Source organism: Bos indicus x Bos taurus, chromosome 14 (genome assembly GCF_003369695.1).
Source record: "Bos indicus x Bos taurus breed Angus x Brahman F1 hybrid chromosome 14, Bos_hybrid_MaternalHap_v2.0, whole genome shotgun sequence".
In the NCBI taxonomy this organism is placed as follows: domain Eukaryota; kingdom Metazoa; phylum Chordata; class Mammalia; order Artiodactyla; family Bovidae; genus Bos; species Bos indicus x Bos taurus.
The window spans coordinates 32411580-32424116 of record NC_040089.1 but is presented as its reverse complement, the minus strand read 5'-3'; the positions used below and the strand labels follow the sequence as shown (position 1 = coordinate 32424116).

Sequence of the window (12537 nt, the reverse complement as noted above, 5' to 3'; positions counted from 1 at the left end):
CTGAGGAATGAGGATTCTAACAGTAAATACTAAGTAGAAATACAGTACTAGTTTACTTAAAACAATTAATTCCTAGAATAAAGGCAGGACCAGTAAATATAAAATAGGCAAGAGCAGAAAAAACATAATTTCAAAGGAACTATGAACTTTCTAAACTAGGGCTTCTCAAATTTTATTGTACATACAGATATTATCTTGCTAAAATTGAGATTCTCACCCAGTAGATCGAGGGTGGGGCTGAGCCTCTGTATCTCCATCTTATGTGATGCAGGTGCTCATGGTTTGTGAACCACATTGGAGTGGGAAGGCTGACACAACATTTAAACTCAAAACAAGGAAACACATCATAGCTGGGGTTTGAATCCTCATTCTACCACTTACTAGCTTGGGCACATTCATTAACCTCCGTGGACCTCAATTTCTTCTCCATAAAGTTAGGGTGATGATAATTTTGATGCTTTTGAACTGTGGTGTTGGAGAAGACTCCTGAGAGTCCCTTGGACTGCAAGGAGATCAAAGCAGTCAATCCTAAGAGAAATCAACCCTGAATATTCATTGGAAGGACTGATGCTGAAGCTGAAGCTCTAATACTTTGACCAGCTAATGCAAAGAGCCGACTCACTGGAAAGACTCTGATGCTGGGAAAGACTGAAGGCAGGAAGAGAAGGGGATAACAGAGAATGAGATGGTTGGATGGCATCACTGACTCACTGGACATGAGTTTGAGCAAACTCTGGGAGATGGTGAAGGACAGGGAAGTCTGGTATGCTGCAGTCCCATGGGGTAGAAAAGAGTTGGACACGACTGAGTGACTGAACAACAAAATAGAGCTTCATTTCTGATAAGCTGGTAAGGTAATCCATGTAAAATATCTAACAGAGAGCCTAAGAAAGCATCGTAGTTATTCCACGTTAGCCGTGAGCAATTATGACTTAGGGATTTGGCGTGACATCTGTTTGAGATGATGACTAAGGTAGTCACCTGAACATATAAGGTTTTTAACAATTGGGACTCGGCAATGGCACACTGACAAAGAATCCTATAAACCCAAGAGGAGAAGAAGAAACCCACCTTCTACTTTACAGTCAAAGGAATCCCCTGCTTCATCTCCTGGTGGTTTGGAGTTGGACTTCTGAAGGTCTTCCTGAGCACTCTCAACACTATTATAAACCCATTGTATGGAATCTTGCTGGAAATGAAGGAAAGAAACCTCAGAGGTATTTACTATCAGTGTTTCCTAAAATGCATATCCATTTCATAAATGTACTTCAGAAGAAGAGCTGACAATCTTATTCACCCTTCTAGTTTAAATACAATAAAATTTGAGAGAGAAGGAAAGTCAGTGTCTAAAACTGACAGGAAGTCAATGGCAATTAATATTGTTTTAACAAACTGACCTTTTTAAGCTTGAGGGTTTTTTCTTCCAAAGATAGTTTTTTAAATAAGATGTATTTCCCAAATGTCTTACTCAAATGACTCAAGCATATCATATAATGAACTATAAATTACATTTGTAAACAAAATAAATGGTAGATGGATACTTTTCTGAAGAAGCAGTCATCTGTAAGTGTACAGATGATTTAAATGTACTTCTTTAAAAAATATTTTTTATGTAGACTAGTTTTATAGTCTTCATTGAATTTGTTACAGTGTTCTGTCTGTTTTAGGTTTTAGTTTTTGGCCGTGAGGCATGTAGGATCTTAGTTCCCTCACCAGGGATTGAGCCTGCATCCCCTGAACTGGAAGGCGAATCGCAACCACTGGACTACCAGGGAAGTCCCTAAAAAGCTCTCTCGTAACAGTCACACATGTTTCAAATACACTTAATGTTTTTCGTGAATCAAACCAATAAGAAAACTGGAAGAAGATCTTTCATCTTATGGGGCCCCCAACTGATATAACTACCTTTTAATCCTTCTACATCATAAATGATCCTATATTTTTTAAGTAGCAGTTCCCCATCTTATTCAGATAAATGAGAAAGATGAAATGGCTACCAAGTAAACATTTACAGGGTTGCATTACTTTAATGTTTGTAGTTTTCCTAGGTAGGGTGATAAGATGAGTTGCACGACTGAAGTGTGATATAATTTGTATTATCCATCTTCACAATTGTGTTTAATTATTGTAGTGCTATACATTATTAAAGGCTTCCCTGATAGCTCAGTTGGTAAAGAATCTGCCTGCAATGCGTGAGACGGAGGTTCGATCCTTGGGTTGGGAAGATCCCCTGGAGAAGGGAAAGGCTACCCACTTCAGTATTCTGGCCTGGAGAATTCCATGGACTGTATAGTCCATGGGGTTGCAAAGAAACAGACATGACTAAGAGACTTTCATTTCATTTATACATCATTAAGGGCTTGGACATGACTGAGCAACTGAACTGAACTGAACTGAACTGAAGGGCTTCCCTGGTGGCTCAGATGGTAAAGCCTGCAATTCGGGAGACCTGGGTTCAATCCCTAGGTTGGGAAGATCCCCTGGAGAAGGGAATGGCAACCCACTCCAGTACTCCTGCCTAGAAAATCCCACGGATGGAGGAGCCTGGGGTTCGGCTTCGAAAAGTCGGACATGACTGAGCAACTTCATTTTCACATATCATTAAAAGGCTTCCCAGGTGGCGCAGTGGTAAAGAATCCAACTGCCAATGCAGGAGATGCAAGAGACGAGGGCTCAATCCCTGGATCAGGAAGATCCCCTGGAGAAGGAAAGAGCAAGCCACTCCAGTATTCTTGCCTGGAAAATTCCATAGATAGAGAAACCTGGTGGGCTACAGTCCATGACATTGCTAAGAGTCAGAGCAACTGAGCACCAATACCACATCATTAAAGTGCTAGTTAACACTTAATCATGCAAATAAACTTTGGTAACTGGTTGTGACCTTCAAGGAACCAATCCCCCAGAATCCAAACCTTTGTGTAGCTCCTTCTGACCCTGGGCTTGGTCATGTGATCTGACTTTTCGGAGGGCTAGTAACAAGCACAACATAGAGATCATCACTTGGAATATTCCCTCTTGAAACCTAGACACTATGCAGAAAGGAGAATTATGCTTAGGACTGGAAAGGAGAGCCAGGTGGAGTGGCTCTTGAGTGAGAAACCTTCAGGAGGGGACCCCAGCACCAGTCAGTTCCCAGCAGAATGAAGCCCTCAAGGAACCAACACCAAGTCAACCGGAGAAGCAAGAGAAATAATTAATCACTGTTGTTCCAAGTCACAAAGTTTGGAACAGTCTGTTTTGCAGCAATGGATACCTGCTAGAGTGTGTTATTTACCTGGTGAATTTCTCTGTTTATTTACTCCTTTTCTTAATTATTTCACTGGTCAACACCTCTCCAACAAGGAAGATAAGGGAAATGAAAAGAAACTCAACTCAACTCAGTTTAACTAATTCTTAAAATTCTGGCATAAGGGGAAAGATCTGATCATTTCAGTATCTTTTTAAAACTTCATTCACTAACATAGTTCAATAAATATGTATGAAACTACTGTTAATCCAAGTAACCTATGGATCGGCATGTGAATTCCAATTTGCTATGCTTGTTTGACCTTATTAGTAAGCAGAATTGATTAGCTATTTTCTTGGAGGCTCAGTATTTTGCAGGATGTCAGTCCTGGCCCAAGAGAAAGTAGTCATTCAGCTTTCTATTTTGGACACAAAATCATATTCCCAAATCCAAAAAAAAGGAGTATTTTAGGTGCATGACAGAAAAAAACAGAATGCCTCTCCTTTAGAATTCCTTTTGCACTCAATTAATTTGAGAGAATTTTCTTTTTCTAACCCAATACTCATGAGATAGTAAGTTTAGCTTACCAAATAGGATTTTAACTTTTTTTTTTTTGTATGGGATGTAAAGTTTGAATCAGAGGACAATGCTTAAAATTTTAAGTAATGGCAAGCACATTGTGGTATTTTCTTTTAAGAGCTAAATTCAGTTACCTAAATAAAACATATCCAACAGTCAATCATGGACTCTATAAAGTATAACCTACAATTTTTTCTCACAGAAGTTTTATAATAAACAGTGTAAGCATTTATAATTCATATATACCAACAAAATATATGCTGACCATTACAGATTCTAAAGCATCTGTCAAGAAAATAGTTCAGGCCTTTAGATTTCAATTTGATAAACACTTAACTATTTGAAAACTCATCACAAGGAAAATGAAAATAGCCCAGGACACTGTTTAAACCGGTGCTAATACTACAGCAGCAAACTGTGGCCACTTAAGCAGAATCGATTATAACTAATTATACACATAAAAGAAGCATTATGAGACTGACAATGCTGCGCTTAAACATGAACCTGGCAGTGGAAACCACAGACAGTTCTGGCATTATCGCATGCTACCCCCAGGGCCTTCTGAGCGCGCTCGCCATTACAGCTGCACCAAGGGCATTTACCTTCGTTGGTCTCCGGTACTTCCTGCAGGCCGTGACATGGGCAATTACACTGGCGTGTGTCTCTTTGCTGACATTGATTCCGTTGACTTTGATGATACACTGCCCAGGGTGAAGACCAGCGGCTGCCGCCACAGTTCCTTTAAATACAAATGAGAAAATTGCCAAAAACTAATTATAGGAATATGATTCATTTCTATCCCATGTAACATAGGGAAGCAACTTTAAGTTCCATATAGCAAATTTTTAAATTAGAGTATAACTGCTTTATAATTTTGTGTTAGTTTTTAATATATATATATCTCCCTTCCCTCTTGAACCTCCCTCCCATCCCATCCCTTTTCCCACCCTTCTAGGTCATCATGAGCTGAGCTCCCTATGCTATACAGCAGCTTCTTAATAGCTATCTATGCACACGGTATATATGTCAATGCTACTCTCCCAATGTGTCGTACCCTCCACTTCCCACCCACCCTGTGTCCACAAGTCCATCGCAGTTTCAAAATATAATAAAGATCTAGCTAGTATGTTCATGGCGGAGAAGGTAATGGCACCCCACTCCAGTATTCTTGCCTGGAAAATCCCACGGATGGAGGAGCCTGGTAGGCTGCAGTCCATGGGGTCACTGAGGGTCAGACACGACTGAGCGACTTCACTTTCACTTTTCAATTTCATGCATTGGAGAGGGAAATGGCAACCCACTCCAATGTTCTTGCCTGAAGAATCCCAGGGACAGGGAAGCCTGGTGGGCTGCCATCTATGGGGTCGCACAGGGACACGACTAAAGTGACTTAGCAGTGTGTTCATGGGCTTCCCTGGTGGCTCAGATGGTAAAGAATCTGCCTGCAACGTGGGAGGGCCGGGTTCAATCCCTGGGTTGGGAAGATTCCCTGGAGAAGGGAACAGCTGCCCACTCCAGTATTCTTGCCTGGATAATTCCATGGACAGAAGAGTTCTTGATGAATTTGGCTCTGATGGCAATGCCTTCTCAAACATTCTCTATTTATTTGGCCATTCAAACTGTATTGAAGAGAATATCTTCCCACCCCATCTAAGAATTCGTTTGAAGGGATATTATAAAGAGATCTCTATCATGCTAATCAGTTACTTCCCCTTTCAAAAGTCTAATCAATCTAATGTTCTATACATGCAAATATAATGGCAAAATGAGAAAACCAGAAGCACAGGCCTTTTTACCTTCATTTAGTCTACAAAATCTCTAAATATTAAAATAGTCTTCACTTTCATTTTTTTTTAATGACAAAAGAAATTCTTTAAAAAAAAAATCAAGTCCATAGCAACTAGGAGTGAACTGGATTTGCAAAGAAAATGAGTTTAGGATATGTACAAAGAGTCAGGAAGCAGAGAATTTGTGGAGAATAAAATTAATCAGAAAACATCAACTGTCCACCATTTATTTGCACAGATACAGTGACATATTCTAACCAGTGAGTTAAGATTTTCAGGACCTGCCAATCAATACTATTTGATATTCTGAACCAATCAACATTTACAAAGCACCACTGCTAAATACAATATATGTAACTAATATCAATGATTACAAAATTATCATAAGCATGTTAGAAGAACCTTCCTTTGCAAGCAAATAATTATTCAACATGTTATTAAACATGTTAAAGAACATAATTGATATTCAAGAAGACAGTATCCATTTTCTTCTCACTAAAATTCACTTCCAGAAATATTAAGTGGTTTTTCTGGACTAAGCTGAGCACTGAAGGAGGGAGGGAGGGACATTATCAGCAGAAAGAACAGCCTGGAATCTTTGAAAAAAAGAAGGTGGTGGTGGGGGGGGAGTTGTACAAATGAACTTATCTACAAAACAGAAATAGAGCAACAGACGTAGAAAACAAAGTTATGGTTACCAGGAGGTAAGAAAAAGGGTGGGATAAATTGGAGAATGGGACTGACATATACTCATTATTACATATAGAATAGATAACTAAAAGGACCTACTAATGCACAGCACAGGGAACTCTACTCAATACTTTGTCATGGATTATATGGGAAAAGAATCTAAAAAAGAGTAAATATATGTATATGCATATCTGACTCACTTTGCTGTATACCTGAAGCTAACACAACATTTTAAATCAACTATACTCCAATATTTAAAAAAAAAAAAAAAAAACAAGAAGAAAAGAAAGAACAGCCCCAAAAGAGGTACTGAATCAAGAAATAACCTGGACATTTGGGACCATAGGAGCAATTGGTGTCCGTCTTGAATGAAAGTGAGTGAAAAATACAGGAGGACAAAGCAGAGGCAGGTTTTGAAACTTACGAAGTGAACATTATTATATACACAAGAGGAAAAACATTTAAGAATTTTAAGCAGAGAAATGACATGATCCCTCCCCACCCACTGAAACAGGATGGATCATTGGAGTTCAAGTCAAAAATCAAAATCACAGTAAGCATCTACTGCAAATTCCCAGGTTGGAATTAAGGTAGCATTAGTTATGAAGGGGAGAACGAGATCAAGTATTTGATGTTTGATGATGGAGTTGATGGAGAGGTGAGAGTACCCAGGATCATTCCTAAGTCTCTGGGCTCAGTGGCTGAGTAGATGGAGTTACTCAAATAATGAGAGACCACCCAGGGGTAAAGCAACTTCAGAGAATAGATGAAAAGTTCAACTGGGGAAAATGGATTTTAAGATGCCAAAGGGGCATTGATGAATAATAAACAATTAGATCTTGGCTATAGAATTCAAGGAATCTGAGCAAAGAAATTCAGAAATCCCCAGCAAAGAGGATCAATACAATTGTTTATGTAGAAAGCACAGAAGGCAGAGAAGAGAGGAGAGTGCCAACAGTTAAGGGGTCAACAGATGAAGAGTTGGCAGAGAAGGGATAGGAGAAAAATCTGAAAAGCACCATCTCAGAAGTCAAAATATGAACGTTTCACCCCAACAAGACTAGTCAGTTTAAACAAATGGGACAGAAAATTCAATTAAGACAGGAACTTTCAATATCCTTTGCACTTCTCAGTTTAGTCCATGATTACTCTTGTAAGACAAGGGCTACTCTTGAAGACATGGGTAGGAGGTGGGAGGAGCTATAGCACTGGGCTGAAATTCAAGTAGGATGTGAGGAAGATCCAGCCAAAATACAGAGCAGCATTTCAGGAAGTTGGGTCATGACAAAAATTAAAGTCCTGAGAGCAATATTCTGGAGCTGAGGGTCTCAATCTTTGACATGCGTATCAATCACCTGGGCGGGAGTGGTCTTGTTGAAATGCAGATTCTGATTCAGTAAGTATTGGATGGGGCCTGAGATTCTGCATTTCTAACCATCTCCCAAGTGATGCCAATGCTGTTAGTCTATGGACCAAATTTTGAGTGTCAAGGATCTAGAGGGGAAAATAAGGAAGAAGGCAAGTTTTGAGTTTGCTGTTCAATTCAAGATAGCTTTGTTTCTTTGTTTATTTCAATGCTGTGTATGCTAAGTTGCTTCCGTTGTGTCTTTGCAATCCTATGGACTATAGCTCTCCAGGCTCCTCTGTCCATGGGATTCTCCAGGTAAGAATACTGGAGTGGGGTGCCATTTTCTTCTCCAGAGGATCTTCCCCACCTACGGATCGAACTGGCATCTCTTAAGTCTCCTGCATTGGCAGGCGGGTTCTTTACCACACGCGCCACCTGGGAAGCCCAAGGCTATTTTTATAGCCTCTACTATAGTAATTCAGTGAAGAGAAAGGCTGAAAATTCTGTAAAGGGACTATCTGACAGTGTAATACCGCACAGGCAGTATCTGAAGGGATAGGCTCCAGAATCTTTATAGAGATATTAACATTGAACTCAAGAGAAGAAAATGGAAGACCTGTTCCTCTAGAGTAGGAGAAAAACAGATGATGACCAAATAACCAGGACTTGGAAGGCTTCATACCTGGGAGACAGGAGGCAATGACGGGGAGAAAACTGATCAGACACGTAAGCAGACTGCTGAGTAGTAACAGGGGCTCAGTGAAAGACTAGACGGTGACTTGGGATGACACTAATCCCACATCCGTGACAATTCTTTGTCAGCTGCTCAGAAGAAATAGCAAAGGCTGTAATTAGGTTTATCTGAGGCCAAAACGCACCTGAGGATAAGGCCAAGAGGACCCTGGAGGCACCTGAGAGACAGGGATGAGAGGACCCTAATGAAGCAGACAAGTGACGGTAGTGACCCACCATGGGGATAAAGCTGGCTCAGGGAGGAAGTGGTACTCTGAAGGATGTAATTCACCAGCAGAAAAGGAGAAGTATCCAAAGCTTGGACAACCCTATCGAATTTTGCTTATCATTTTTTATTGAACTACAGTTCACTTACAAACCAACTGAATTTTAAAACAACCTGAGAATATCAAAGTGATGAGAGATCAAAAAAAAAAAAAAAAAGACTCCAGCACCAGAACCTGGCATACTGGAATTGTAGATTCCACAGGTAGAAGTTCAGTCATTGATATGCTCTAGTGTGCGACCATGGGAAAGGGCTGAAGAAGAAAAATGGGAAAGAAGTTTATTTTTTCATGGCAAGATTACAGTGCAAAAGGAAACCACAGGCTATTATCTTATTTCATATTCACTCAAAAGGAGAAGCACATGAGCATTTCTTTGTTTTCTTCTTCAGAAGCAAAAGGCATAGTAACCAGAATTGGACTTAACCCTACGACTAAGTTTCCAAAATACAACCTTGCTCCTTAAAAGACAAGGAAAGAAAAAACTTGATTCACTCCAGTTTTCAGTTATTTCATAGTACTAATAAAGTGATTGGCTCCTTTTTGGTCTAGTGAAAATGAAGGAAATACTTGTCACATCAAACATCCCTTTCACTATGCAATGAATCCCATTTCGTTAACGAGTAACTGGAAATATTTGAAATATCTATTAATCTATGTATTTTAAAAGTCTGAGTGAAAAGTTTTTGAAGTAAGGTTAATTTTTATCACACATACACTAATGAAAGTGATTTTATAGACTCTAATAGAGGTCTAGCTAGTATGTTCTTGATAAATTTGACTCTGATAGCAACGTCATCTCAAAATTTCCCAGTCTAATGTTGGAATGATCATGTTGAGATGCTTTACAATTCACATATCTTAGTAATGAAAAGCACGTATATCTCTTGTGAAGATAAACACGTCGCTTACTGTGATCTTTCTTGCTACAGCAGCAATTTATTTACTGTGGTTAGTAATGTGGGATCTAACAGTTATTTCTTTAAATTACATCAATGTTAGCATAAAATTTAAAAGTGTGTATGTTAACAAGAGATATCAAAAGCTGATTTGCCTGTCAAACAGAAAGAGAATAAAATATAAACATTAAGTTTTGGGTCCCCTAAATTATTTAATTTAAAATGCATTTGATGGTTTATAAAACACATGGTTTATAAGACCCCTTGAAGTAATCATACAGCAGCAGACGCTACATAAACCACACAGATAATTCTTAAACCCAAACTCACATATAGAATTGCTGACAGAAATACAGTAATATGCTGTCAGAGAAAAACAGACCATCTTAAAATCATTACATCCTTTGATTACACTGAAACATGGAGAAAAGTGAGAGGAATAATTCTCTTATGAATTTTTAACAATGATAAATTTGTCTTACAATTTGGAGAAGTTTTTTTTTTTTTTTTAAATAAGAGTTTCTGGTGGAGGTGGTTGAGTCACTAAATCATGCCTGACTCCTGAGACCCCATCTAATGTAGCCTGCCAGGCTTCTCTGTCCACGGGATTTCTCAGGCAAGGATACTGGAGTGGGTTGCCATTTCCTTCTCCAGGGGATATTCCTGACCCAGAGATTGAACCAGAGTCTCCTGCACTGCAGGAAGATTCTTGACCAACTGAGCCACTACCATTGAGCTAATACAGCAAACATTGAGAATATCCATAGCAACATGATTGCACACATTTTTGTTCAGTAAGGACCATTCAAACCTGCTGGCCAGTTGGACACCACACAGGACCGCTTCCTCACCTCTTCCTACTGCGTGCACCACCGAAGGGCCATATCCTCGGATCTGGAAGCCAAGTCCTTCCGCTGAATCTGGGATTTTCACTGTCCTAAAGTCAATAGAAAATAAGGTAAGATGACTTTAAAATGCCACAACTGGTTAAAACAATAGCTGTCCACACAGCTGTTGTGGACTGAATAAAATTCAATCCTTCCATAAACACATATCTGGGGTCTAATGTGTGAAAGAGACTGGGCTGGATAAACATGGGGGGTGCACTTCCAAGGGACCCAGAGCAGGCACCCAAGATCTCCCACTGAACACAGTCATTGCACAGAATATCCTGACGAAGGAACAGGCTCTGGTCACACCAACCTCCCTTTGAATCTTTATTTAGTCCCTTAATACTTGGCTAACTTGGATGAACTGCTTAACTGAGCCAGTTTCCGCAAAAAGATGATGATGTTAAAACTACTTTGCAGGGTGTCAGTGAAGGTGAAAAGAGAAACCTTTGGTAAACTGCCCTGTCTCATGCTATGAACTGCGCAAGTACTTAGTACAATGGAAGCATCTCTCCCTAGTTTACTCTGACAAAGCCTTTGGTGCACTTTGCAAAGTCTCACTTTTAAAATTAACATAAAAGAAACACAAGGTTCATCCATTTCTACCTGTTGGGAACTTCAGCAAAGAGCAACAACAAAGAGCTGGTTTTAAAGAATAGACCTGTCAAACACAGTATCAAAATCATTTATTTAAGAATATGATTAACTTTAGTGTTCATTCAGTGGAATTTCAAAAGGATAACACATCAAAAGGTAAATCTGAATAAGAAAAGCCGTATTTTTTAATGAGCCCACATGGAAATGAAGAGGAAGAGATGGAGATCTTGAGTCAGCCATCATGGCAAACCAGGGAGGGAGTAATAAACTGGCATTAATAAACAAGCTACTCCAAGGAAGGAAGGCAGAAATCAGAGAGCAACAATGAAAAGCAGCAAACTCGAGATAAGACACAACATCATAACAACAAAAATGAGTCTAAATAAATTTCCAGAGAGAGCAAAGACAAATGAATACCATGTAATAAATGTTGATGAATGGCACTTGATGCCCCAAAAACAAAAGTGTTTTCCAAAAGATGATGAATGAATCATGAAATAAAAGCTGGCAGCATTTCAAAGGAACATGAGACAGTCTGAAGTTAGGTAGAGCAGCACTTACTCACTGTTTATGAAAGAGCTGGGGGAGCTGTGTGAGCAATGCTGCGTCTAGAAAACTTCAGAAAGATACACGCTGCACTTAGACTTGAAGGCAGAGGCTGGCCCTATAATTTCAAATATAACCCTGGCAGGCATTCTGGCAATCTGTGACAGAAATGCAAACTATCAGTTTTAGGGCAGCCTGAAAGTGTTATTATAGAATTTAAAGAATCCTTTGTCCATGGAATTCTCCAGGCAAGAATATTGGAGTGGGTAGCCATTCCCTTCTCCAGGGGATTTCCTGACCCAGGAATCAAATCCAGGTTTCCCGAGTTATAGGCAGATTCTTTATCATCTGAGCCACCAGGGAAGCCCTGAAAATGTTATATAAATTAGGTTACACACTATGAAGTGATCTGTATATTGGTGGCACTGAGCTTATGGAATAAATTTATCCTTTATCCTTAATTAAACACTTTGCTATATAAGGCTATATCTGCTTCTTTTACAACACCTTGCTCCTAGGGTCTGTCAAAGGTACACTGGAAGATGGAAGATTGACTAAGGAAAAGAAAAGGGAATAAACACATCTTCTGAGCATGAAATAAAAAATAGAGGTAGCTTAGGCTTCTCTATGAATAAGAGAATGAGAGTTCTTGAATGAGGGTTCACTTTTGCTGAAATGGGCTTCCCGGGTGGCACTAGCAGTAAAGAACCCACCTGCCACTGCAACAGACATAAGCAATGCAGGTTTGATCCCTGGGTCAGGAAGATCCTCTGGAGAAGGAAATGGCAACCCACTCCAGTATTCTTGACTGGAGAATTTCATGGACAGAGGAGGCTGTCGAGCTACAGTTTATAGGGTGACAAAGAGTTAGACATGACCGAAGTGACTTAGGACTCACACTAAAATAACTTGGACCTTTCTGGCCATGGTGAATTATTGGTGCTTTTGAACTGTGAAAA

At 39.6% G+C, this 12537-nt stretch overlaps 1 protein-coding gene across 2 annotated transcripts in view; it reads right to left on the bottom strand.

Annotated features, from left to right (window-relative positions):
- The window catches only part of PREX2 (phosphatidylinositol-3,4,5-trisphosphate dependent Rac exchange factor 2), a 302468-nt gene that overhangs the window by 148081 nt on the left and 141850 nt on the right, over positions 1-12537 (bottom strand). For both annotated transcript variants that reach the window (XM_027561133.1, XM_027561132.1), the window contains exons 19-21: positions 10397-10482; positions 4408-4544; positions 1072-1189 (exon numbers count right to left, since the gene is read on the bottom strand). In XM_027561133.1, the coding sequence (XP_027416934.1) occupies positions 1072-1189; positions 4408-4544; positions 10397-10482 (341 nt within the window). The remainder of the gene's footprint in view (positions 1-1071; positions 1190-4407; positions 4545-10396; positions 10483-12537) is intronic.